The sequence below is a fragment of the Neolamprologus brichardi genome, chromosome 23 (genome assembly GCF_056152115.1).
Source record: "Neolamprologus brichardi isolate AB-2024 chromosome 23, ASM5615211v1, whole genome shotgun sequence".
NCBI lineage: Eukaryota > Metazoa > Chordata > Actinopteri > Cichliformes > Cichlidae > Neolamprologus > Neolamprologus brichardi.
The window spans coordinates 6356306-6383593 of record NC_142125.1 but is presented as its reverse complement, the minus strand read 5'-3'; the positions used below and the strand labels follow the sequence as shown (position 1 = coordinate 6383593).

At 40.7% G+C, this 27288-nt stretch overlaps 1 protein-coding gene across 3 annotated transcripts in view; it reads right to left on the bottom strand.

Moving 5' to 3' along the window:
• ddr2a (discoidin domain receptor tyrosine kinase 2a) overlaps positions 1-24708 on the bottom strand; it is a 31548-nt gene extending 6840 nt beyond the window's left edge. For all 3 annotated transcript variants that reach the window (XM_006809377.3, XM_006809376.3, XM_006809378.3), the window contains exons 1-6: positions 24558-24708; positions 10804-10917; positions 2754-2856; positions 1982-2213; positions 1582-1729; positions 263-365 (exon numbers count right to left, since the gene is read on the bottom strand). In XM_006809377.3, coding sequence (XP_006809440.2) covers positions 263-365; positions 1582-1729; positions 1982-2213; positions 2754-2856; positions 10804-10885 — 668 coding nt within the window. In that variant the 5' untranslated portion in view covers positions 10886-10917; positions 24558-24708. The remainder of the gene's footprint in view (positions 1-262; positions 366-1581; positions 1730-1981; positions 2214-2753; positions 2857-10803; positions 10918-24557) is intronic.
• Between the last annotated feature and the right edge of the window lie 2580 nt (positions 24709-27288).

Below are 27288 nucleotides of genomic sequence, written 5' to 3'. Positions count from 1 at the left end.
TGTCAACAAAATACTCAGATTGGTTCAATCTGGTTTTGTAACTGTGTGAGCGGGCTTGACTCAATTATTCCCATGAGGTATTGCCTAACAGTAAACCACCATGGCCCACTCACCACTGTCTGTCTCTGCTGTCACCATAGAAACTGGACAACAACATGGCAAAGGGGAGGATTGTAAGAAGGTGGATGTAAAGTGAGAGGGTGGTGTGTGATGGAGGAAAATGACAAAAAAAAAAAAAACAATACATTAACCAGTCACACACCTGTAGATGATCGCTCCATCATACACAGAGTCATTGAGATAAACTGGATAAGCGGGCAAATTCATCTGTTCTCCCACTGGAACGTTGTACGAAACAAGGCCGTCTGCAAAGCAAAGCAAAATTATTCTTTTCTCTTTTTTTAAGTGAATCAGTCTGCTCAATCCCATGGACTTTTATGAGATCCATCATTCATGTCATGCAGAAAGCCTTTGTTGAAAACCCACAAAGTTTGTTTTACATTGTAGTTCAGATTTTTACCAAAATGTCAAGCGTCACAAGAGACGGGTGGAATTTTCCACTTTGGTAGCAGTAATAGTCCTCGATGAAGAGGCAGAACAAGGAAACAAAGAATAAAAATGTAATGTTTAGGAGCAGTATGGGAGAAACGGGACTGTTTTGCCAGCGCTGAGAAAAGAAGGACTTAAAGAAAGCACAAGGAATGAACAAAACCGACTGAATAGCACTTTTACTTTAAGACACCCCCTTAAAGCTTCTAACACGCTGGAGGTAAAGTGACTTTTAAAAAGCAGTTGCTTTCTTTTTTTTTCTTTGTCTTCCTCATGCGAGCAAAACAATCTGCTAACATGACCAATAAAGTCTGCTTCACAAACATTTCACTACTTCATATTCAAAACCTATTCAGCCATGCAGTATTATTTCATGCACTAAAATCTGGAAATGTTTCAACAAAGGCACCTTTTTCATGGAACTGTGTAAAAACATATGGCAAAATACGTCAAAGGTTTATTCAATATTATAGTTCAATGCATTTAATCGAAACTGAAAGTGCATTTGCAGGAGTAATGTCATTAATTAACCAGCTTTTTATTGATTCATTAGCTATACACGTGAATTTTAAACAAGGATGTGTTCACATGAGCATAAGAAGCATGCAGGGTCTCAAAATAATGCATCATGGCATTTGTGCCAGTTTTAAAGCTGGTTTTGGGCATTGATTTTTGCATAATATTTAAGGGAGCAGAGATGGAGAAAAAGTGCTTTAAAAAGTACACGTTGGCTCTTTTTTCACTGATTAATAAAAAAAAGTTACCACATAAAGGGACTAAAGTGCCTATAAAGTAGATGTTTAATATTTTCCTTGCTGTATACTCATTAAGGGCACCAGTGTTTTTCAGACACTGCCCTGCCTGTCATTAAAAAGCAACAGATCCTCAGCTGATCCTCTCTATCTTTATGGGCTCAAAGATGATTCCTCAGCTCAGCTGTTGAATTGCCTTTACAGTTCTTTGCACATTATTCATTATATTTCCCATTTTTCCCTCTGCACGGTTTTCCCTTCCACCTGATCCACCACTTACCCAGCCATTCACAGCCATAGAGCTCCACTCTCATGCAGACATTCATGGAGTGGTCTGTGACCGGCATGAAGCGGACATAGCGAGCAATTATGGGCGGTTCGAGGTCCTTGAGGACAATGTCGTAGGCGTTTCTGTTTCCCTCGATCACCTGGAGGTCAAACAAATGCACTGTTATGGCAGACACTAATGACTGAGAGTCACAGAGTTTATAGATAGCAAAGCCATTGCATCACTTTAAACGTAGTCATAATAGGTCCAAGTAATGAGAGGCACTAAAAGGGTCAAATCAGTACAGCGTTATCATTTGCTGTAAAGGTCCAAATAGATATGACTGCCAAACCAGAAAAAGATGTAGTTTCACCTGATTTACTGCAGAGGACAAACTCGATGGTGCATTTACCTGCTTGCCCTGTCTGTTTCTCCACGAGATCCAGCGACTGCCATCGCGACTGTACTTGATCTTGTACATCTGGGCGAACTCATTACCCATGCCTCCTGCGTGACGACCTTGGGTGCCCACGAGCGTGATAAAGTGGAGGGAGCGCAGGTCAATCTGGAGGAACTCCTTCAGGTTGTCTGGCTCCACTGTTATCTCCGGACACCACGCGCCATCGCCCTCCTCAAAGTCCAACCTGGAGAAATAAATGGAGGGAGAGAGACAAATAATAGTAGATGTGCACATTAGAATTACAGCAGGAAAGGGAGCAACGGAGCAGAAACGTTAGGACTTGACAGAGAAGAAAAAGGTGAGAGGAAAGTAAAAGTGAGTTCAGTGTTGGATTTCAGTTCCTGCAGCCTGCTATGAAAACACTTTGGTGAAAGGCTGCGTCGTAAATTCATCTTAAAGTGTTAATTTCAGGCAGGGGCCTGGCACAGGAAAGACGGCGCTGGGCAAGACTGAAACTACAGCCAGGATGGATGGGGAAAGTATATTACATCATTATCCTGATACTTACTGAGGGCCACCCAAGTTCTAGAGCAGACACACACAGAGACACACAATCATGCGGCTATAGGTTAGAACTGATACCCCAGTCTGTGGTTAACTGCAAATAAACAGGCACAGGCACCTTGCAGGATAAACCACCCACACATATACACACACACTCACTCATTATCAGGGTACACATGCCACGAAACACGTGTGTAAGAGTTTGCAGAGAGATACCTACCTGCCGTATCTTGCAGCTGTGGATTCAGACCACTGACTAGAAGCAGAAATGTCCTCATCCTGTATCTGTCCTCCTGACATCCCCAGAGGATACCGGCACACACCTGAAACACCACAACATCCATCAATTGAAATCGCAAATATGCAAGCAGACAGACAAAGCAGCCTGATGTTTTCTCAGCCATAAATACCACCGAGCCAGTGGGTGCACGTGGCGGGGGGATGGGGGTTGCTGATTACAAGTACTGCTGTCAATGAGAAGCTTTTTCTCTTTACTAGCACTTGTGAAAGCAGTAATTCTCTTTTAACTTGCTGTGAGTCCACTTTTGATTATGCAATTATGAGAAGGCCAGAGTTACACAGTAGCATTTTGGTAACGACGCAAGCAGGAAAATATGATTTTTTCCACTGGCTTCCTTTTTTTCAGCCTATTAAAAATTCTGATGAGGGAAAAATGGCAACCAGATTGGTTATACTCAGCTACTTTAGTCAGGAAATGTTTGCAGTCTAACATTTTTTGTAATTGTGTTTATCTACTCTGACATTGTGTATTTTTAACAGCACTCAAGTTGCTCTGTGTCTTTAGCTACAGTTTCTTTTGTCATCGGTTTTGAGTTTTTGTGAGCTCGTGTTTTCTTTTGTTTTGAGCATGATTCATATTTTGTTTGGGTTTTGTTCTTCATTTTTGTTTAAATTTAGCTTTCTGTTTTATTTATTATACCTTCCTGGTGGTCCTACTTTATATTTAGCCTGTCATTTGAGTCTTGCTTTTTAGTTTGTCTTTTTGATTGGGTTTGTGTGTTTGCACTTAGCTTTCTATTCATTAAGGTATTTTTTTTTTAATTATCTTGTGCTTAGAAGCCTTGTTTATTTTCTGATGTTTTATATGGGCTCTTTATGGTCTATTTCCTACTTTTGCTGTTTAAGACTGAGGTCTGTTTGCCTTCCTTTATTTGTTGAGTCTTTGTTACTGATGATTTTGGTGGCATTTATTTTTAAATTAATGTCACCTCTATGCTCGTTCTCTGTCACTCTATTACTCTGTGTTTGCCCTTTTACTTTCAGTGTTCCTGTTTTCCTTGTCATCTCCTGTGTCAAGTTAGTTTTTTTCTCGTTTAGCCTTTATTTCCCATTTTATTTTGGTCAATGTTTAGCTTTCTGTATTTTGTCTAGTTTTACTACACCTGCCCATTGTCTTGATTGTTTAGTTCCCCAACTGTTTTCACTTCCCTCATTACATCTTCTGTATATATGTATGTATTGTCTCAGCCTGGCACATTGTATATTTAGCTGTATATTCTCTGATCTTGGTTTTCTGTGTATTCGAAGTCCCTGGATTTACTGTTTCTGAATAACTGGGTATGGACTATCAGCATTAAATGTCCTCTTTGTGTTCGCCTTCTGTGTTCCTGTGTCTTGCTGCCTATGTTGGAAATGAATCCATATTCCACACGTGTGTCTTGGCAGAATGACATTTTAAAGAATGACAACATCAGATATAAAGCATAATGATACATATATAAAGAAGCTGCCTACATATTGATGCATTAATGAAAGAAAATACTCAAACACTGACACAGACAATTATGTTTTCATAGTGGGGTAATATTTAACTATATTACTTGGCTAATCTTAACTCAGATGTGAGATGTTCTCAGTATGACGATGTCCCCATCCAGTAGGTGCGAGGGTGTCACTGAACAGTTTGATATGTGCACAATGTAAATCACACTATGGCCTTTCCAGTAATCAGAGCCTAACCAAACTGAACACCCACAGGAGACTGTGGACCAGTGACAGTGCTTTCCACCACCAAAAGCACTGTCATGACAGAAAAATGGAAAAATGTTTTTCCAAGCTTCCACCCACCACCTTGGTAAGACACTTTTTATTGGGTTGTTTTCTCTTTGTTTGTCACCCATTTTTATCAGCCCTTTGAAAAAAACAGTTAGTTCTAAAAACACTAATACATTTAGCTCAACCTCAATATATCCTCTTGTTTAAAAGATGAAAGGTTTTTCAGCCCAGCTATTTTTGAATTCTTGGAATTTAGTAGAGGTTACTTGTAGTTAGAATATTCCTCATGATGGTCTTTGCTATAGCTGGTCAGTTCACCCACTGATTGGCTGCCCCTCACAAGCAGAAGGCTAGAAAAAAGCAGGTTTATGGCAGCCAGAGCTGTGTGTCTGAAATAATCATTTTAAGGACATCCACTCTAAATGAGCAGAAATCTGTTTAAAACCACTGATTAGGAGTAAATTTACTCAGTCTAGAGTTTGTGCTTTTGTATACAAGCTTGCTAACAATATATATGATCGAAATAAGAGAAACTATAATAGGTCCACTTTAAGAAGACTGAAAACTAAATATCTCTTGGCCATGGCTTTACAAACAGCAGTAAATATTGTATCAATCTTCTACTCTAACTCTTTCCACCTCTATTAAACCTGCAGTCGCACCAACATATCATCACGGTACTTTTTAACTTGATAAGAGGACCACTTCTACTTAAGTGTTTCTTTTTAAGCAGGAATTTTCTAGGAGACTGTCCACCTCCTGTACTTACATCAGTTATCACACCGTTAAGCAAACGTCTCCCCTAACTCTCCCCAGACCCTCCGCAGTGCTCGACGGTGATGAAAATTCAAACTCGTACTCAAACATTCACCAGACAGAAATATTTAATTCCCAGCTTCTGTCAAGAAACCTGAAAAACTTGATGGATAGTGCTGGACGAAGGGGTGGGGTAGTGCCGTGGGAGGACTGCACACATATGCATGCGCATACACACACGGCTACACACTCTGTGCCCTCAAATTGTGGTTCCTTATTGAAATAATAAGCTGTATCCATTCGGTGTTTCTGCCAGTGCAAACAGCACTGGTATCAAGCACATGAGGATTGAGTTATTCTATGCGTGTGTGTGTGTGTGTGTGTGTGTGTGTGTGTGTGTGTATGGTCAGAGTGACTGGTGCCCCCACTGTGCGGTCAATAAAACCATTATGCCCATCGTTTCCTACATGGCCCTCCACCCCCTCAAGCTCCTTTCTTCCTCTCTCCCCTGTGTCCCATCCTGTGTGGTCCCTCCTTGCTCTCCTCTGACCATCTGAGTGGTTAAAAGAGATTAAAGTTAACAGCATGATTTACAAAATCTTCATCTCATTAAGACTCAGTGAGCTAGAGGCTAACTGAGCGTGATCCAGCCAACATGGCATCTATTAACTTTTATACGCCTCTGAATGAATTAAGCGATTTATGGGTGTTTTCGGAGGCCAAAAAAGGGGCACTCTTGACAGGTTGGGAGAGATACTACGTTTGGCTCCTAGACTGATTCCACCTAATAGGATATGACCACCATGCAACCTGTTTTGAACCATGTATGAAAGAGTCTTTGAAAAATTTGATTTCTGCATATGTGATAGCATCAGGTCGCAGCCTTTAGCTTGGTTGGAGGTGGAAGTTAAAGGGAGTCTGATCAAGTTCGTCTGGCCCCTTGTTTCACAAAAAAACCCTTTGAGAAGATGCCAGCAAGAGCTTGAGGTCCAAGGCCTCCTGTGTCCTCCTCTTGCTCTTTATGTCTCCCTGTTATTCTTTCTTCCTCTGATCCTAATCTCCTCCAAATATTTGCTTAATAGTCGAAGATGGGGAGACGCCTTACGTTTTGGAAGCTGGAGCGAAGCTGGAGCGATGATCAGATCGCTCCAGTGCACGCGCACATCAGATACACAAAAGAGCAAGAGTAGATGAAACCACAAACACGCATGAAAGCTTCGTTTTGGCAGTGACACGGTGAAGGAAGCACAAACAAAAACTCTTCCAGATGTCTACATTTACCTCTTCTGACCTCCTCTCATCTTGTCCTCACTAACCTTTGCTGCCCTCCTCACTCCATCCCGCATCATTTATCCCCTACTGTTTATATCCCTCCCCTCCTACAATTTCTCTCCATGCACCAGATCGCTGTGGCAATAAACAGACCACATCAACCAAAACCATCCTACTCGTCTCATGTTCCAAGTAAATTAGTGGCATCCTTAGATGCATAATTACAAAACAATTTCAGGTGCTCGAACTGCACGAATGACAGCTGGAGCAAAGGGGAAAAAATAATCAAGATGAACTGCAGAGATGTGTATTACACAAATCCCAATCCAGTCAAAGAACTACACTGTTTGAAAACAAATGATGAATAGTAATCACTGGTTTCAGACTGACATGTAGCTGAAATCTGTCCTTTTGTGGCAGCTCAGTCCAGCTAGATTAAGGGGTTTGAGGTGGTTGGCGCTCCCGCACTTTTGAATGCCAGCAGAGCCTCGTTCGCACAGAGGTGAAGAGTGTAAACAGACACTGAGGTGGCGAGTGAGTGAGCAAAGCACAGCAGCTCTTGTTATTTACTTTAACTGTCTCTGCTATGAAACACAGCCAAAAGTTAAGAGAATACTTTCAGTGACCATTTTGAGGTGAAATTGCCCAAGACGCAACGAATGAAACTGGAGTCATTATCAGACCCTTTAACCACATCCCAGAGAGAGTCAGAGCGAGAAAGAGGCGGGTCTCAGTACGCCCTGCCGGATGTGTGACCGCTCTTCCAAATGTTGGTTTTTGCTGTGTTTATTTATCTACCCGACCCACTCAGAGGTGACCCCCGGGGTGAGTTGTGGGGGCAGTCCAGTGTGTGCATTTGGATGTATGGACACATACCCCACCCCCTTTATGTGCACACCCACCACCACCATCACCACAACCCATCAGGCTTCACATTGAGCTGCGTTATCTAAAAATATCACCCGTGAAAAAAGGTGGAAAAATACTTGCCTTGTGGGGTGGAGGAATAAAGAGAGAGAGAGATGAAGAAGCAATGGACCAAACCTCTCGCTCACCTCTTGATTTTTACCGCACCCTGCACTGAAAGGCAGACTTGTTCTTTAGCTTTTGCAGTTCAACTACTGACTGCACACACACACACACACACCGCAGTCATGAACGTTTATGTTCACATACCTGTCCCTTATGTGTCAGTCATGTTTTGGTTTCATTGCCTATAAATAAGCTGTCTGCTTTATTGTATCTCCGAGACCATGACCATGTAAACTTATAGCAGCCACTGTGGCCACAAGTGGGAATTTACATGGTTATGGCTCAAGTCAGTCACCTAAGTCAGTTGCTTTAAAGCTGAATTAATCAATATTTCTATCAAAGATTGCATGTGATATGAAAGGTTTGCTGTGCATACCATTTTAGCAGCTTCTGGGTCAATGGTGGGCAATTCATTTCCCCAAGGGAACACATTAGAAACTGGGGCTTTAGTGGAAGTTTGCACCAATACACTGAACTCAGTTCAGTTAGTCCCAGTTTCTTATTTGGCTCATTAGGAAAATCAATTGCCCCACTGTATTCTAGGTCACTGTACGACTGCATACGGCTCAAGTGGCTCAAGAAAATCGGAAGGTTGCCGGTTCGAGCCCTGGATTGGACAGTCTCGGTCGTTGTGTCCTTGGGCAAGACACTTCACCCGTTGCCTACTGGTGGTGGTCAGAGGGCCTGGTGGTGCCAGTGTCCGGCAGCCTCTGTCAGTGCGCCCCAGGGTGGCTGTGGCTACAATGTAGCTTGCCATCACCAATATGTGTGTTAATGGGTGGATGACTGGATGTGTAAAGCGCTTTGGGGTACTTAGAGACTAGTAAAGCGCTATACAAATACAGGCCATTTACCATTAGCATCCAGGCTGTAAATATAAACCATTAACCAAGTTATTTGACTATAAGCTTCTTGATATTTGACATTAAGTAAGGTTGCAGCAGCAAATTTGCAAAGACTGGCATTTAGTTAATTCTTCACCTCACATAATTTATATTCTTATTGTAGTGAAATTCACTTTTATAAGCTCTCAAATTCGACTGCATTCATTCATTCAAGACTTACTCTAAACATCCTCAAAAGAAGAAGCCCACACAATAATAGTACTGCCCAATATTTGGATGCTCTGCCCTGGCCTGTGCTCATGTCCACACTTCCTCCCCGCCCTCCTCCTCTCTCCACAGTGAAATAAAGTTCGCCTACTCACGATTAAAATGGGAAAAACAGGGATGGTATAACTCCATTGCTTGGGAATTTTAAACAGGGGAAAGTTGGCATCACTCAGCATCTTAGCTCCACTAAATTCAGCAGTGAATATTTCCACACGGTGAAAAAAAACGACTCACTTCTCAATGCAGCACAAGTAAAGCATTAGACAGAATTATAGGTGGATATGTCCTGCTTCCGTTTATTACAGCAGGTTGAGATTTGAGTTTTTAGCGGAGGACAGTGACAAGCGGAGGTGAATGCTTTAAACAATGGTTTGGATCAGATTTTAAACGAGATCGAATGTCTTAAATGGTGAACTTGTTGAACGCTGACAACGATCAGATACACAAACAGTCTTTTCCTTTGACTTATAAGTGGTCAGATACTGGGAATTGCACACCCCACAGACACACACACAAACACAGAAATGGTGGGGAGAAAGACAGAGCCTATTTCAATGGACTTTCCTGCTGTCAGAATGTCTGGTATGCATTAGCCACAGACTCCAGTGGGATAGCTGGATCACAGCATGCGTGTGCATGCGGGTATATGCATGCAAGCAGGCGCACAAACACGCACACATGCATTCACTCACTCACAAAAACAAGGAAAGAAGACAGACAAGAGGGAGAAGCTTTAACAGAGTCAAACACTCAACGCGTAATTGAGAAGATGTCTCATAAGACATGTTTGAAAGTTTTGGTACTGAATCCTGAAAAGGCTCTCACATATGGCTATATAGGTCAGAAATGCAGCTATTAATAACTACGTATAAGGAAATGCTTGAAAGTAACCACAGCATGCACGCACTATTTTACTTATACTCCTTGACGCCCTTTGATCTCAATTGCGACCAGGCTGAATTTATTCTGTTGTCTTTGGACTGAAGATGAGTGGCAGAGTGAGTCAGGTTCAAATGTGCGTTTACCTGTGATGTGGTTGTGTGAGTATTTGTGTTTGCCTGTGCAGTTCAGTGGCGAGGATGAGAAAGAAACATGTAGAAAACAGCTGTTGTTAAAAAAAGGAAAAAGAAAAGTTGTGTTTCTTAAAAAAAAATACTTTGGTTTGGTGGGTTTGAAAAATGTAATGTTAGTAGTTTTGCTTCAGCAGTGTCCATTTGAGAGAGCAGAAAACCCCCAGGCCTGTCATCATGACCTCATGTTTGCTTTTACTTTCATACTTTCTCAAAATAAAACTGGGTTTACAGTCTTAAAATGCTGCAGAACATCATGTAAGAAAGTTTTATTTTGAAAGTGGAAGTGGGGTGTAGAAAGGCTGGAGGATGTGGAAGTGATGGGGCACTTTTTTTTTTCCACTGTTGTTTTTTTTTTTAAACATTTCTTGGCAGAGCTGTCGGGATATAACCTGTAAACCCTGTTTTGAACTTTTCTGACAAAACCATTATTAATTACTGTTATTAGATCTGAAATACTGTGGCATATGTGTCCTTCATTATTCTTTCAACAATAAAGAAAACTGAACCTGATGACAGAAGCTTTGAAACTGAAATCATAAACAGTAGCCAGCTCGAGGTTTTTACTGGCAAATATCTGCTGCATTTCTACAATTTCAACAATAACTAGAAAGCTCTCTTTGGTTGCTTTTTGACTCAATCTTTGCCCATTAAATGTTGCTACCCCATTTCCTTGTAAAAAAAATTATTGGTCCCTTTTCATTGACATCACAAAAACCACACATACACTGAAGAGAGAGCTGGAGAAAGGCGTGCATGCTGGGATCAAAGAGGCCAAACCAGAAAGAGAGGACCACATGGCTCCCACAATGCAGCACTTATCCAAAATCTGAATCAGTCGCAGTCTGGACTGTTGGACTGCAGCACCGAGTCCAAAAATCCCTACTCAAAACTCACAAAAGTGGTTTTATAGTATTCACAAACTCTTGAATATGACCTTATTACACCCTCAGACACCCAAGGACAGACAAATGGGAGCTCAACACAGTACGTCATCTCATTTTGCACACACCTGGGTTGACCTGTGACGTGACGCCTCCTAACAAATAGACAAGGATGAGCAGGAGGAAGTGAATGTCCCACAGGTGCTTCATCCCAAACACGTGCAAAGAGACAGACTTCCAACCTGAAAGACAAGATGGAAACAGCAGGTTATGCAAACGTCTGAAAGACAGTTTCATAAACTCGGGAATAAAACTGTGAACTCTTTGGTGCCTGCAGGATGACCAGATTACATTTTGTACTGACTCCTCTGTATTCATGGGAACAAAACATTTGTTTAGATATATAAGAGGAAAATGGCAGTTTAATTGGCAACATGTTTTTATTTCACTCAATAAAAGACACAATAACTGCCACCGAAAACTGGAATTTCCCTTTATTTAGAGCTTTATCGCTCTGTGAAAGAGCTATTAAAATCTAACTGTAGGGATGTTTAAATTTCAGCCAAAGAAGACAAAATAGTCTCAGTTACAGTTGGTTTTTTTTATGATTTTACATAATGCACACTAATTATAGGAAGAAATGAGGAACGAATAAACGAAGGGACAAATTATGAAGCGAGGGGGAAAGAGACGTTGAGGCACTGAGTCACAGACATGACCTCAGCTGGAAGGCCGCACAGCCAACCAGCCGCCTCCAACTGACCAGTCCATCCAACAACAGAGAGAAACACCTATTTTCAGCTAGTTTCTCACCAAATCCAATTCATAATCAGCCTTTATTTGTAGCAATTTTTAGATTACATTCAAATGCTGTGACTGTGCAAATGTAAAAGTGCAAAAAGTGATGAAAGAGATCAGTGAAATGCCAGCATACTTGATCTTTTTAAAGGGGACTATTAAAACTCTGAACAGCTTCGCCAGCATTAGCAAAAGCTTCCGCTTATGTTTCCGCACTAAATTTGCACATTCCTGATCACCGTGTGTCTGCTTGAAGAAATCAGAACTTAACACCTGAAGTCTAGTTTTGCTTTAACATTTTACAGCGTAGAATACTCTGCACGCTGTTCAGCTGTTTGGTAGTAGAGGAAATCAATAAAGCAAGGTTATCTAAACTAAAACACACGTGATGCAAAGCAAAACTAAGAGAACATTGTGGGAATTTTCATAAAGAAACATCACAGTGTGTGTGTGTGTCTGTATCGAACATTTCCTGGTCTTCGTCTCGGGCCAAAAGCAACATATTCCTGACATTCTCCCACTGAAATAACAAAAGGAGCAGCAGTCTGGTCAATGAAACAGAGTTTCACCACAGTGCAGGCCTCTGTTCATTTTATTTCATGTTCAATCTGCTGTCATCGGTTTCAAGATTTGCTGATACTTCAGTTTGTCCAAATCAAACATATATGCGGTACAGGATCTGTCCGTCTATAGATACGCCTGCACTGCAGCATGTGTTTCTAAACATTACCGGACTAAGACGCACACAGGAACAAGAAGTGCCCCACGATAAGATAAATTCAAAGATAGTGAGCACTCCTCCTGTGTTTTTCGTCCTTCATTCACCTAAATCAAACAGTGTATTTTCAGTTAAGAGGATAAATGAGGAGTTATGAAAAATTCTTTCAAGCTTGATTCTCTCAACATTTTCCAAAGTTTATGGGTGTAAGTTTATTTATATAGCACAATTCAACAACAAGGTCATTCAAAGTGCTTTACAGAGACATTAAAAAACAAAAACAAATAGAAAGCATGATTTAAAATTGATTAAAAAACAGTAGATAAAATCAGTAGTTAAAATATAAGTTTTGAAATTTAAGCTTAAAGTGTGGATTTGGTGTTTTATTCAAATGCAGCTGAGAAGGTGAGTCTTCAACCTGGATTTAAATAAACTGAGTGTTTCAGCTGATGTGAGGCTTTCTGGGAGTTTGTTCCAGATATATGGAGCATAAAAGCTGAATGCAGCTTCTCCGTGTCTGGTTCTGACTCTGGGAACTGATAAAAAAACCGGATCCAGATGACCTGAGGGATCTGGAAGGTTCATACCGGGTCAGGAGGTGTAATATAGCTTTGTAGCCCTGAGCTTACCCTGTTTTTTACGAGAAGTTTAGAATCGCGCCTTATATTTAAGAACGAAATCCTATCAAAATGCTGGATTTAGCATTAGTTGTACATTAGTTATGAATTCTCTGATTGCTTGACCACAGAGAACAGAGAGTCCACCCGGTGCATTTTTTGACACTTATTACACCCTGACTTGCCTCCTTCATTGTGCCTACACACATAATCTCATTGCTTTTCTTACTGCTATTTCCTGCAGCTTCATGTTACAGCCATTTCCCACTGAGACGCTTTTACTAAGCTTAATTCCTCTTGGCGTTTCGTAGCTAATGAAACACAAACACCTGATGGCTTGCGTGTATCTGGCAGTCGAAAATGTGTTTACCATGTGCTGGAGAACATTTATGTAAAGACTGCCTGTATTGTATGTCCGGGAGGAGAACTGACCTTTGGTTATACATTTGGAGACTCTCAAAGGACCATACCAGTGTGTTTGCGTGCAAACATACATTTCACATTACTGCTCACCAACTATCAGACAGTCTGGAGCGCTTTAGATCTAAACTTAAATATATGGACTGGCAAAACTGAGCACAGAGAGGCTGAATCCCCAGACCATGTCTCCTGTTGATAATTGGTGGTCCCCTGAGTTGTAATCAACAGATCAAAAGGCCAGCCTCTGAAACACCTCCAAAGCACTATCTCTAAAACTAATGATCAGATATACTTTCAGTAAGGGAGCAAAGCATGCTGTAATCACAGATGACTCCTGTGGATAAAGACAAACTTGAAAAACCTGCAGGTTTTACACAAATAAAGGCGGGGTACATTTGACAAACACAAAAAGTGAGTCTGAAATGTCTTTAAATGGCAACAACACCAAGAAAAACATGTTTTAGATAATAATGGCTTTTTATTCTCTTGCCAAAAGTAAAATGTCTAGCTTTCATTTGTTTGTTGTATGGGGATGAGAGGTCCTTTAAGATGCTGGAATAGTTGTGAACATTTAGACCATCGGTCTTGTTATATCTCGGGCCAGCACTGTAGTGTGGTGGTCCGCACCCACAGCAAGAAAGGCCTGGGACTGAATCCAGGCCTTTCTGTGTGGATTTTGCATGTTCGCTCCATGTCTGCATGGGTTTTCTTCAAAAACATCCATGTTAGGTAAACTGATGATTCTAAATTGGCCCTGTGTGTGAATGTTAGCATGCATGGTTGTCTAGATCTCTGTGTTAACCTTTCAGAAGACTAATTACTGACACAGGGTGTACCTGTGCAAGTCATTTGTGTACCTAGGAGTACCTGATGTACCAAGGACAGACTCCAGTCCCACCACAACCCTGAATGGATAAGCAGAAGAAAATGTATGGCCTATTATTTTTTTACTTTTTCTCAGCTTTAAACATCATTTTTTTAAGGTTTCCTCATATAAATATTCCAAAGTTTAATCAGTAACAGCTTCAAAACTGCAATTAATTTGAAAATGAATACATTTGGACTGCTGCCCTGGAGAATTTGGGCAATAAGTTTCCTTATCACTCACTTGATACAACTGAACTTCCCCTAAAAGTCCTTAGATCTTAACTCTGCGAATGTGATACAACAAAAATGAAGCACAAATAATCATATAACTGTTCAGTCAGCTATAAAAAACCCAGCTCTGTTTTTACAGCAGACGGATCCTAATTCCCGATTCACGGACCTTCTCAAAGTTAGAAAGTGTTGAACAACCTCAGATCTCGACATAATTTACTTTAAGATTTAATTGCACAGGTTTGGAAAGTGCTTAATATGGTAATAAAGTCTACTGTGAAAGCTCAAAGTGTGGTAAGAACACCGGGCATCTGAGTGAAAAGACTCGGCTCAGCAGCAGCCTGGATAAACTACGTATGTTGTGACAAATTCAAATCTAGAAGGCAAAAAAATGTAACTATAAAGTCTAATCTAGAAAAATTAAACCCGTTTTTTAAGAGTTGTTTGCTTCCCGGAATACAGCTACACAACTTCCAGATGTGTTTTCCATACCTGTATTAATAAAACAGCTTTTATTCCCTATTATAGTAACATCAGATCAGTCCACAGTGCTGAGAACCCAGCACAGGTCCACATTTCTGGAAAGTTCTCTCCGCTCTCCTCTTACAGGAACACGGCAGGAAAAACTTATTCATATCCTATCTTCGTTTCAAAAGGTATCCTTTCCAGGGGTTTTTTCCTTTGCACTTCCAAAGAAAAATTTCAGACTTTCATGTGAAAAAAATAAAGAAAAAACAGAAAGTATCTCATTAAACCATTACTAAACCATGTAATATGATTAAACTATAATTGGTGAGTAATTTTAAAGTGTACTGTTATTCATCATATTATGTATATTTAACATTTTCCATAAAGAGAAAATTAGCTGTCTCATTTCATGATGAAATACATTACACAAGTAGCAAGTAAAAGAGGGGGAAACTGGAGACCAGCTGCACAAACCCTTCAGAGGTGAATTTATTCTGATAGCTCCTGAGAGACACCGCAGGAAAAAGTTAGGAGAGCTGGGTATACACAGACACCCCCACCTGTACATATGCAGAACAACCTCCAGGCCCTTTGTTATTCAGCCTGCTGGAGCACACACGCGATTCAAATTCTCTGAGGTGAAAATGGAAATAGTGTCCCCTTCCAGGTACGATATGTCTGCCATTTTCCTGCTAATTAAACAATCCTTCAACACTAGCAGGCAGAGTTTGGTTTGGATATCGCTGGTCTGAGGTAAAGTCTGCTCTCTGCTGTGACGATGGCGCCCAGGTAAACCAGGTCCAAATTTGGCCTGCATTTTTCACAACATGCAATCCAGTGTAAACGACTAAGAGCCACGGGAGGGGAGAAACGAGGTGAGGATGGAAGCACAAAAGAGGTGTTGGATGAAAAAGGGCTATGATTCCATAGAGGACATGTCAACACATAAACGGAGCTCTGAGGAAGGAGGACAGCAAGATGAATTATAACGAGTGTGTTTTACGGTTGTTGTCATGGTGTAGTTCTTAAAGTGATGTCCAGAGGCCTCGCTTTGGGATCGGTTATATGTAAAAGATGGATGTAGCCACCGTTACATCACCCATTAGTTAATGAAATCCTGTTATGAACTGTTAGGGTGATCATTTTTGCCAATTTGCTGCAATTTTGGTGTTGTAACCACACTGACGACTGAGAGGCGGGTCTGACTGGGAAACTGAGGGATAATGCACCTTGCCAAACACAAGGTGGACTCCACAAACAAAGGTGTGCTTTTGGATATACCTTTTTACCCTATTAGGGGCTGTTTTCTTAGGAAATTATTATTGTGAAGTGTTAAACTTGTTAAAAATGTTTTTAAGAAGGTCTAGGGCCATTTTTCTTAGATCTATAATCCAGTGTATTTTCTCAACATGGCCACAAAAAGGTAAGTTTAAGACACTTTCACACTTTTGGAAGGAACATACATCTTTGATATACAGTTTGTAGTCTGGTACTGTATTTCTGATCCTTCTTGCCTTATAACTTTCTCACTTTGAACATGTTAAATTGCTGACTTAGGCATATCAAAGTATCTGTGTGCCGCCTCACGTTTTAAATTCATGGACATGAGAGAGTCTACACCTCTGATCGCCTATCTTTTAAGACAGCTAACCTTCAGGAAAGTCTGTACCGGTGCAAGGCCCACTCAAGGTTCACATTTCTGAAAATAAACTACGGACACTTCCAAAAGCTTTCAGAAAAAGAACAAAAAATAAACCTGAGCAGAAAGTGTATAAAGCAATCAAAACAAAAGGCTTTAGAGTAGCAGGCATGACACATTTCAATGGGTCCGGGGAAACTTTCCTGTTACAAGTTATTCTGTAAAAACATACAAATCTATAGTAAAAATATAGTCCAAAGAGGCCACAAAAGTTAGGAAAAAAAGTCAAATATATGACTTCACCAGTTTATAATTGTCAAGAGTGACAAGATACATAACAGAGTGGTGAGTTTCACATCAGTTCCACCTTACCGAGCTGTATCTCCAGACTATAAGTTATAAATGCCGAGGCAATAGCTCAAAAGGAAAATTGGCCTCATTTACTGTATTCCTACTCCAAAAGTTTCCTTTTTCCCTGAGTGAAATATGTTTAGCCATCGGTGGGATGAAGAGTCCCTGAGGATGGCCTTTTTTCTGGTTTCATATGCTGCCATAGACATAACTATTTAGCATATAAAAAACAGAAAGCATGGAAATTTCTTCTTTTAAATACATCTGTGCGCCTCCCCTAGGACTGCAAACATAATATGCTAAATGTCATAATGGAGTGCTCTATCTTCAGTCACAATATTAGGCAAGAACCCGATTTTCAGCTGAGGTTAAGCTCATCTGTCATTATTAGTGTCATTTTGAAACTCTGATTGTTTATGAAGAAACTTGTTATAATTCCACATCATCAAGAGTTAAATTTACATACATATTCCCCGTGCAGGAAATCACCCTCAGGTCGGCTGAGACCCAGGCTTACATGTTCAGCCCCTCATGGGTCAATAAGTCCTGGTGAAAAGAATACTTTGACATGTTGGGAGACATGTTATTTTCCCTTCCTGCAAAGACTTAGAATAGACGATAAATACTTTTCTCCTATGTGTCTCTTTACAAAAAGCTGCTGTCAGTCACTGGTTATATTAGCTTAATCTAATCTAACTTGTTCTGTTTTTTATTTGCATAGATGTCTTTATAAGTGTGAAAATTGGGTGCTAGCAGGCCAGAAAAAGGCTATTTAACTCCCCAGTCTTGAGTGTTTATCCTATGCTAAGCTATGTAGATACTTGCAGTAAATTCCTACAGAACTGTGTGTTCACAAGGATGAATTTCCAGAGCCAGGTCATTCTTCTGACATTGTGTTCAAGTGCTTTAAGTCAGAAAATGGAAATAACATGGATGCTACAATGAGGAACTGTTTCTTGCATATAATAAATAAAATACTGTTTTACTTGAATTGTTTATGTATTCATTGATAATAAGCTTTCTAGCTAGTCTCAGACAGTGTAGATGGATGGCAAGTAATGTTACAATCTAATACAGCGCCACAGATTAAATGATACAATAAAAGTGGTCTGCAATATGTGAATTTCCACGATTAACCAAAAGCTGCTATAGCCAACAAAACATTTCCTTTCATACTCCGCGTGTGTGCTTTTATGACGTCAAGGACTCGGCAAATCATGTGCAGAACTTGGAAAAGTTGTTGTTCCAACTTGAGGGGGTGTTTTGGTGATTTTTTTCCAGCCGGGAACCATTTTTTTCCCGATTATTCCAACACCAAATGAATCCACAAAAGAGCTGGATGTCCTCAAAACAGATTCAAATGCAATACTTGAGCACCAATAATGAATTGTTATTTTCCTCTTGACTTACAATACAGTCCAGCATAACAGCTATTTATACATACTGTCTTACCAAGACTCAAATATGAATAATAATAATAATAAGAATAATAATAATAATAATAATAATAATAATAATAATAATAATAAGAAGAAGAAGAAGAAGAAGAAGAAGAAGAAGAAGAAAAATCTTACATGCTAGAGGCTAGTCCCCCACTCAGGACAACATCTACGGCCAAAGCTATTCAGAGTTATTGCATGTTAGAATAGACATTATGTGTTTTAGAAATAATGACTTTCAGCCTCTGTGATAGGGCTCTAGCCTTTGATTGAAAACAGGTTGTTATAAACCAAGTGGTGATCAGCAGCAAGCAAAGTTTATTATCTAGCTGGAGCAGAACGTTCCTGAATGGAATAACTGTTTGCTCAAATTTCTGTTTCTGGGGTCGATATCAGGTCTCTCTTGGCTAGTTCAGGAAGTGGTGAAGGACAGATATTCCACTCAGAAACCCACAAGGCCGCAGAAAGAAACACACGCACACACATTTTTTAACCTGAAGGACGTCTTAAATACCTTTGAGGTAAACTGATGAGTCTGGACAATTCAGAGGAATAACTATTCAACTTAAATATTAAGGCACACCGGTTTAGTAGTCTCACAGGCGCTCATGCACTGATTGCAAAGTCCTCCTGAAGAGCACTCACATTGCCAAAGAAAAAAAAAATGCACACGGATTTTATTTTGTTTTCCCAGGCTTTATATGTTTGTGTAAATAATTTAATTTGCTCGGGAGTAACGGGCAAAGCACACAGAGTAACACTGGTGCACCAGGGCCTGCAGCCTGGGAAAAACTGTAAAGTCAACACACAGGTTTACCTGGCTCTACTCCCTGCCTCTCTCGCATACAAACACAAACACACAGCAGCATCAACATCTGAGGTTTTACATGACAGGAAGCAGCCAGGCGAGGCTGGCACGGTTGAGAAAGACTGAGAATTTCACCATCCAGGCACCAAAAACTGTCCTGCCAATATCAGTGGCCAGACAGAAGAGGAGGGGGCGAAGGAAAGCACAAAGGCCTGAGGCTAGGGAGGCACTTAGAAAATTATATCCTCTGTTTTATAATCACAACGCTACAACACAGGCCATAATTTCTGTCAAACTGTATGACTTCACGTTGATTAGAATATGAAATTTAACTACAGTGCTTTTAGAAAATAAAAACAACTGCATGACAGGTTAATTTCCAGGGTAAACACATTATAATGTCACTGCTCAATTCCTGCTTTTCCATTTGCTCAGATTTTACTCTGCTTCCTAGATATCGCCCCCTGTCCCGACTGACTGCATAAAGGCTCTTGATTTAAGAAGCACAGGAAGGATGGAGCGTAATCTTATGCTAATACTAAGCCCACTAACATACAGCAAAGTGGCATGTCTCGATTTATGAGATGAATCGTTATCAGTTTGCCAAATCCGAACACATTTTAATGGCCACTAAATCATTTTGATCTTATGAATAAAACAATAAAACACATCTATTAGCTAGCTTGTATTTTTAAACTGGGTTTTGTTGGAGACCTGGAATGTAATGGAGCCTGTCTTTAAAGCACTTCTATTGTTCAAATGGTATCAACTGGTATCAATAGTAGACTGAAGTCTGAAGCCCAAGATTTGGGCTCATAAGGATTACTTACATCTATTATTAACTTTGGTCAGATTTAATATGAGTAAATATATAAGGCAGAAAATAAGAAAATGCTTAAAAGTCAACCATTATTTTTCTTATCTATTATTTTTCCCCTCATTTTTGTTTTCTGTGTTAATGCCAGGACACGTGGTAGAAAAATTATGAGCATGAGTACCAAATTGGTAATAAGATAATAAGAAGCACTTTTGCACCGAGAGCCACGCCCTGCATAGAGCACATGTACTAGTGTGAGTGTGTTTATGTGCACAGGTCTGATTGCTATTCAGTGCACCCGTATGCTATGCACCATAACCATCCACATGTGCTTTCTATTATATCCTCTTGTTTCGCCCTTAAGGCTGTGATATAGCATCACGGATATTTTATTTTTATGGAAAAGTATGGAATCCGAATTGTATTTCACAACCAGACCCAGGTGGAGCCATGTAAACACACAGCCGTAAAATCTTAGAATGAGGAGCAGGGACATGCATGGAAGAAGGCCCACACAAACACACACACACACACGCGCGATTGAATTATTGTGACTGGAAAGGAAAAACGCCATGGAAAACAATCCTCTATTGTCCACATAAAATGTTGTGACATGTGGGGAGAAGTCCTTAGTTACATGCTTAAATGTGGGATATCTTACACCACGTATGCAAATGTGACACGGCAGACTTTAAATGCTGCTCTGCGATACTGTGGATGAATACAAGATTCCGCTTCCTAAGCAATAGTTTTACAGTAACGTGAAACCCAAAGCTGAAAAGCAAAGGTCCTTCACTGCTTCACTGGTTGGAGACAACCTCTGCCGGATCTTTTCACATAAACAGTCTGTTTTTTGTTGCCTTTGTGTTCCTTTAAGAAGCTGTGCAGGGGAAATATTATGTGTCACATCTTGTGTCGAGGCGTCTTTTTTGTTTTTTCTTCATTACTGAGTCACAAAGCTGCTTTATTTATTTATTTATTTTTATCCTGGAACAGCAGTCACAAAGCGCTGTAGAAGAAACACCATATCACACGCAGCTTTTGTGACATACTGTCATATTTCACTTTGTTTTATGCTTTGCAGAAATTTCTCTATTTAAAAAAGGCCAGTAGTGAAACTCCACAGAGCTGGAGTAAGTGGTTCAAAGCATAAGGCAACCAGATCTCTTTTCGGTCCATTACCGTTATTCAGATGATTGAAAATCTACACAGAAAAACTGTCTGGTTTCTGTCTTCGTACTGCTTGCTGACATGATGGCTTAAAGGCTGCGTAAGGCGGTTGTCCCACCAATACACTATGTAATAAAGCAAAGGGGTTTTTCTTTTACAGCATAACTGTGTACAACGCATTCAGCCAGGAGCACACCTGTTGGAGTACGCGAGCGATGGCGCCACTGGGGACTGAGACTTGCCTGAGGACACGAACTGTTCAAGCCAGTGTACAAGTGCTTGTTAAAAAAAAGGCTGTAAAAAGGGAGAAAGAATGTGAGAACCTGCAGGAGAGACTGAAGCGTCATTTTTAGCACCCTCAGGCAGAGTTTTACCTGCAAAATCCACCAAAATATTTCGACAAAGGCACAAACTGTTCACTGTGAATATTGTGCAGCTACAGGCTGTGTTTGTTATGTAAGGAGAGTAGCCCAAAATCTATGAGTGGAGATCCAGTTTGATTGAATATGCAGGCCCTGAACTTTACAGCTACACTGTCAGATTGGAAAAACAGCATCTCACGCCAGTTTCCATCTCCCCCGTTAAAGCAGAGCTCTATCCGCCACACGGCGCCCAGCTCAAGAGCACTTGTGCGTTGAAGCCATTTGACTGTGGCAGTTGGGGCTGTCTTAAATTTAAACAGCACACTGACTCACAAATATCGGTGACTGCAACTGAAGTGAATAATATATATAAAAAAAAATACATTCACTGCCACCCACTTTCAAACTGAAAGCGCATTCTCGTCCAAAAAGTCACTAATTAAAACAGAATGATTTCTTTTGTATTTTTGTAACAGGATCAAATAAAAACAAGTCGACACAGCAGAGCAGATAGCAGTGGTTCCAGAAAAAAAGGCCATCGTTGTCCATGCAGTGACAACTCAGCAGTGACAACTCATTCAAAGCCAAAACTGTCATTTGTACCCAGCAGCAGCAGGCTGCAGCGAGTCGTGAGGTTTTTCTCATGTTGAGATATTGCCTCAGAGTGTCCCTGACACTCTGTAATTAGGGAAGGCATGAGAGAACTGAGGTGAAGAGATGGATGATGAGCATCAGACAAACAAACAAACAAGAAAAGACTTCCACATGTAAACAGGAGAAGGAGGGCAGCTGAGGACACGTGCAAACAGAGAGAGGAGGATTTCTGACTGCTTTGTGTTAATGAGCACCTCTAGCTTGGCTCCTTTATAATTACCTAGCTTTCATGATACACATCGAGAATAAGCTCTCTCTGGACGAAAGCAGCGAGCTTAATAATTATTCTACAGCGGAAATTAAATATATGTTTTCCATGACTGAAGACAAATCAACATATAGTTGATTTGAGTTACACGTTGCGTAAGAAAGGTGATGATCTGGGTGGTGGTTTGGGCAGGGTCGAAGTTCAAGCACATGTGGGATTACAAAGTCAACAGCGCGGTATTTTAGCCATGACGTTCCCTGAAATGGATCTATTTATGCCAAATTACAGCATGCACCTCAGCTAACGAGCGCAAGGCTGGTTTTCTCCTGCCAGAGGCATTGATTTGAAAACACTTCCAATCAAACGAGGTCAGTGTCGGGTTACTGCTAAGCTAAGTAAGCACCGGGTGCCTCTAGTGCAGTGTTTTGAAAGTAGGGTTGAAATTACAACCTTTGCTGTGGTGTGTGATTTGGGTCTGTATGCGAGGATGTCAGTCAGCGTCAAAGCTCGAGACAGAAGGGTTGCTAATTGAAAGGGCGTGCAGGAGAAATGCATAATTCCTCCTGTTGCTTCTTTTGTTCTCTCTATCTGGGTGTGCGCCTATATGCATCTGCACACAGCTGCTCATCAGATACTGACATATATGGACAACCGAGTGATGGTATGTGCTTAAACCAACAGTCTGAGCTAGTAAAATATATGGGTCCACTCCCCTCTTGCATCAACCACAAGTGTTTCATATATTTCAATGTAATAGGAAATAACTTCTTTTAATTCTGCTTTGGCAAAGAACTCAATTATTATGATAAAGATGGTTTCCTATTAACACAATAACACGCCGAGCAGGGACACAACAAAGAGAGCTTAAAGGAAAAAGCCACACCCATATACTCTTACACTGCAATAAATCCACAGTTTGTTGTAATCAGTACATTCCTGGACTTAATTTGCGGTGATGTTGTGAAATCTGACTTATTGCTTTCTTTTGTCTGTTCCTACTCTATTACTTATTTGGTCCTTGCAGAGAAAGTGTCTGATCTAATAGCAGAGAAGGCATAAGCAATTACAGTCCTGCACAGAAGTCACAGCCTTGTGCCATCAACAGTGTCTCAGCAATCAGCTTTATTAAAATAGGGCATTTTTTGGTCAAATCACTTCAGATATTATGAAGCCACTGGGGTCAGCATCAGGTTTTTGCATTACTGGAATGAAAGTGTTTGTCCAGAAAAGAAATCCATCCACATATTAGACCCAGACTACATACGCATACCTGAGTATCAGCGTGACCTTCCTCTAACAGTTATTCCATTGATCAGAGCCACCTCTCATGACTGTTCACCTCAGCTGGGCACCGTGGTTCAAATGTCAAAGCTCTGAGCTCATAGTCCATATCTCTTCGGCAAAGCACAAAAGCGACCTCTGTGTGAACATCTATTACCCACATACCGCAGGATGATACCTGCATACCACCTACGTAACACCTACACCGAAGTACACACATCACCTCAGTGACACAAAGGCGTTTTTTTTTTTTTTTAGAAAGCTGCAACTTCAAATTTCAACATTTCACCAGGTGACCACAGAGAGGATCTAAGCAGCATGAAATGAGTCAGTTGTTTTAGTTTTCCAAAACTTCCAGGCCACAAAAAAACACACAAAATATGTGTGAGCTTGATGCATGGCGATAGAAAAGAGGTCACATCATTTTTTCATTAGCTATGCCCGTAAAAATAATACGCACAGTCATTCTGCACAGAAGAGAGGGGTTTGTATGATGAAGTCGATACCTCAACAAACTCCAGAATTATATTTAAGCCAGTCAACAGTAGACATGTGTGTTGTTTTAAAGTTACAGTAAACACATAGAGAATAAGAAATACTCCACATCTGAAGATCTTAGCCTGCAAAGAGAAGTTTGCATCTTTCCTTCAATTTTAATTTCCATTAGAAATAAAAAGATTTTTAGGAGTGAAAAGAAGGAATTGGCCTCAATCACGTTTGAAGTCAACCGCAGCAAAGCCAAACGGTAAGTAATAGCTTTTGTTAAAAACAGCTGCATCCACTGCAGAGCAGACAGGAGTCTGAATGCGGCACCGCATCGCTCTGTTCTGCTGTCCACTCTTCTCGTCTGCCATGCAAACAGAAGCTGCTTCAGTCACAAAAGTACACAGAAGTCTGGATCACGTTTGCAAACGGGCCTCCCAAGAGGAAATAATTCAAGGAGAGAGCCAAGAAAGCTGATCGGTCTTAACAGTCCTAACATAGAGAATAAAAAGTTGTTGTTTTTTTTAAAGTAAAAGAAATGAGTGACTTACTTCTAAGAGGGTTTTATTTTCATTTCAAACCATTTGTTCACTGATGGTTTTAGATTATTCCAGTGAGACGCAGGCGGCTGGATGTAACACTCCAAACCTTGCTCTCTGTTGCTCGCTCACTCTCTGTCCGTCAGTTGCCTTCACCAGGACTCACTGGGCTGATGTAAGACACCCCTGCAAATAGGGGAAAAAAAGAGGGAGAGAAGAGAAACAGAGTAAGAGAGAGAGAGCGAGAGAGGGAGGGAGGCAGGAAAAAAATCACATTCTGTGGATTCCTGGGAGTTTGCCAACGTCCCAGAATTCCACATGCCACACATAAGGTTTCAATTAAAGACACACACAAAAAATCCAAAGCTCAATCAAAAAGCTTTCTTCCTCCTGAAAGGAACCTTTCTTTTGACAGCTACAGGACGAAGCATAGAAGCGGCCATAACTGAAGGTAGTATTTGCGGTGGTGTCGCTGTCACTTGCTTTATGTCAAATTCATATAACTTATTGTTTCATCACTAACCTTAAAAACAACTTACTTTAGGTTTAAAAACTGCAAAAGAAGCTATATTTTATTGAACTCAGTGGCACTAACGCAGCAGTTTGTCACAACCTCAATAGTCAAACCAGATCCATGAAAAGTGTGAGTCAGGTATCAGAGAGAGATCTTCTTCTTATTACGTTGTACTCTGCTGATGTGGTCTGAACTCTATAACCTGATCTCTATAAAAACAATGAAGTTTTCATCTGTTAGACATGGTGACTAAGAGCTTTTCGGACTTATTTACATGCAAAGCTGCTTGCTTTGCTGATGAGGAAGCCATATTGACCTGCAGTGAAGTGACACCAATGGCCAGTGGAAATTTATTGGAACCCTAGGATTTTACTTTTTACTTGCTTGGAGATGTTTTTTCTGCTGCTTTTGCAAGTGTTTTACCACAGCTCCCACTGTCCTACTCTGTATTCCCCAGTTTAATATTCTGTTTAGGCATTTGTCAAGTCTCTTAAAGCTTTCCAGTTCTTTCCAATTGGCCTGCTGGGGCAACGACTGTAGTTACAAAGAGATTTCCAGTTGTGTAAAGGTGTATCTGATATCCCTGTGTTAGTGTTGTTTCTGAATCATCATAATTCATTTTGAACTAGGTTCAGTATCACAAGTGACCAATCACAGTGTTGTGGTGTCATAGTTTTGCAATGTGGGGAAAAAAAAACGTTGCCCATGTCCACTCAGGAAAACATGTGATCTTGGTTAGGGTTGGGGTTACGGGGCTATAGTTAGGATATCGTTGCAGTGTTAAACCTGGACAAACATTAGCTTTGATGATCCAGGAACAACACCAACAAGGAGATATCAGATGGTGCGTTGGAAAACAGCCCTCATTAAACACCTCACTCATGAGTTTATGTACTCAGTCTCTTCTTTTAAGTCATTAGGAAGAGAACATTAAATTCTTTTGTAAATTATTGTAAGTATTGGAGTCAGTTATTAGAAGATAAAGGAGGCTTTGGTCTTTGGCTCATGACTTTTACAGTCTGATATGCCAGCAAATAGGCCTTCGACAAGTTAACCCTAAAACGTTCTGTTTAAGTCCCCACAGGAGATCATCTGCCCCCATTTCACACTATCACTAACACTCTCCTGCCACACCAACACTCTGCATTTCCTCCTTCATTACATCATGAACACACTCTATCTTCCATTTGCCAGGCAGCTCCAACCTCAACATCCTTTGTTCAGTATATCCACTATCCGTCCTCTGCACATGTCCAAACCATCTCAGTCTTGCCTCCAAACCGCTCAACCTGAGCTGTCCCTCTACTTCTAATCTTGTCCATCCTGGTCACTCCTAATGAAAGCTTTACATCAGGGGTGTCCAACTTCAGTCCTTGAGAGCTACTGTCCAGCAGCTTTTAGATGCATCCCTACTCCAACACAGCTGAATCAGACGGTTGGGTTACCTCTTCAGCATGCCAGGAAGTTTGGCAAAGGCTTTGTAACAAACCATTCGTTTAATTCAGATATGTCGGAACAAATCTTCGCCTCCTCACCTCCAGCTCTGCCTTGCATCTTTTTATCCGTTTTAAATATAAATATTAAATAAATAATTTTTTAAGTATTATTTATTTTTATTGTTTCATTTTAATAGCACGGTGGCATGGTGGTTAGCACTGTTGCCGCACAGCAAGAAGGTCCTGAGTTCAATTCCAACATCAGGCCGGGGTCTTTCTGTGTGGAGTTTGCATGTTCTCCCCGTGTTTGCGTGGGTTCCTTTCGGGTACTCTGGCTTCCTCCCACTGTCCAAAGACATGCAGCTTGTGGGGATAGGTTAATTGGATAATCCAAATTGCCACTAGGTGTGAATGTGCGAGTGAAAGTGAGTGCGAATGGTTGTCTGTCTCTGTCTGTTGGCCCTGCGACAGACTGGCGACCTGTCCAGGGTGTACCCCGCCTCTCGCCCTATGACAGCTGGGATAGGCTCCAGCGCCCCCCGCGACCCTGAAAAGGATAAGCGGAAGCGAATGGATGGATTTTAATAGCCATTAATGGTTCATTCATGATTTTTTAAAACTACTAAGTTTGACTGTGAATACTAATATTCATAGTTAAAATTTTGATTTTTTTTGAGCAAACTTTGAACACTTGTAAATACTAGCATCATGAGCATGTTGTGCCCAGTAACAACGTCACATATCTGTTATCTGCTGACTATGGACTCTCGGTAGAACAGGTAAAGTGTATGAA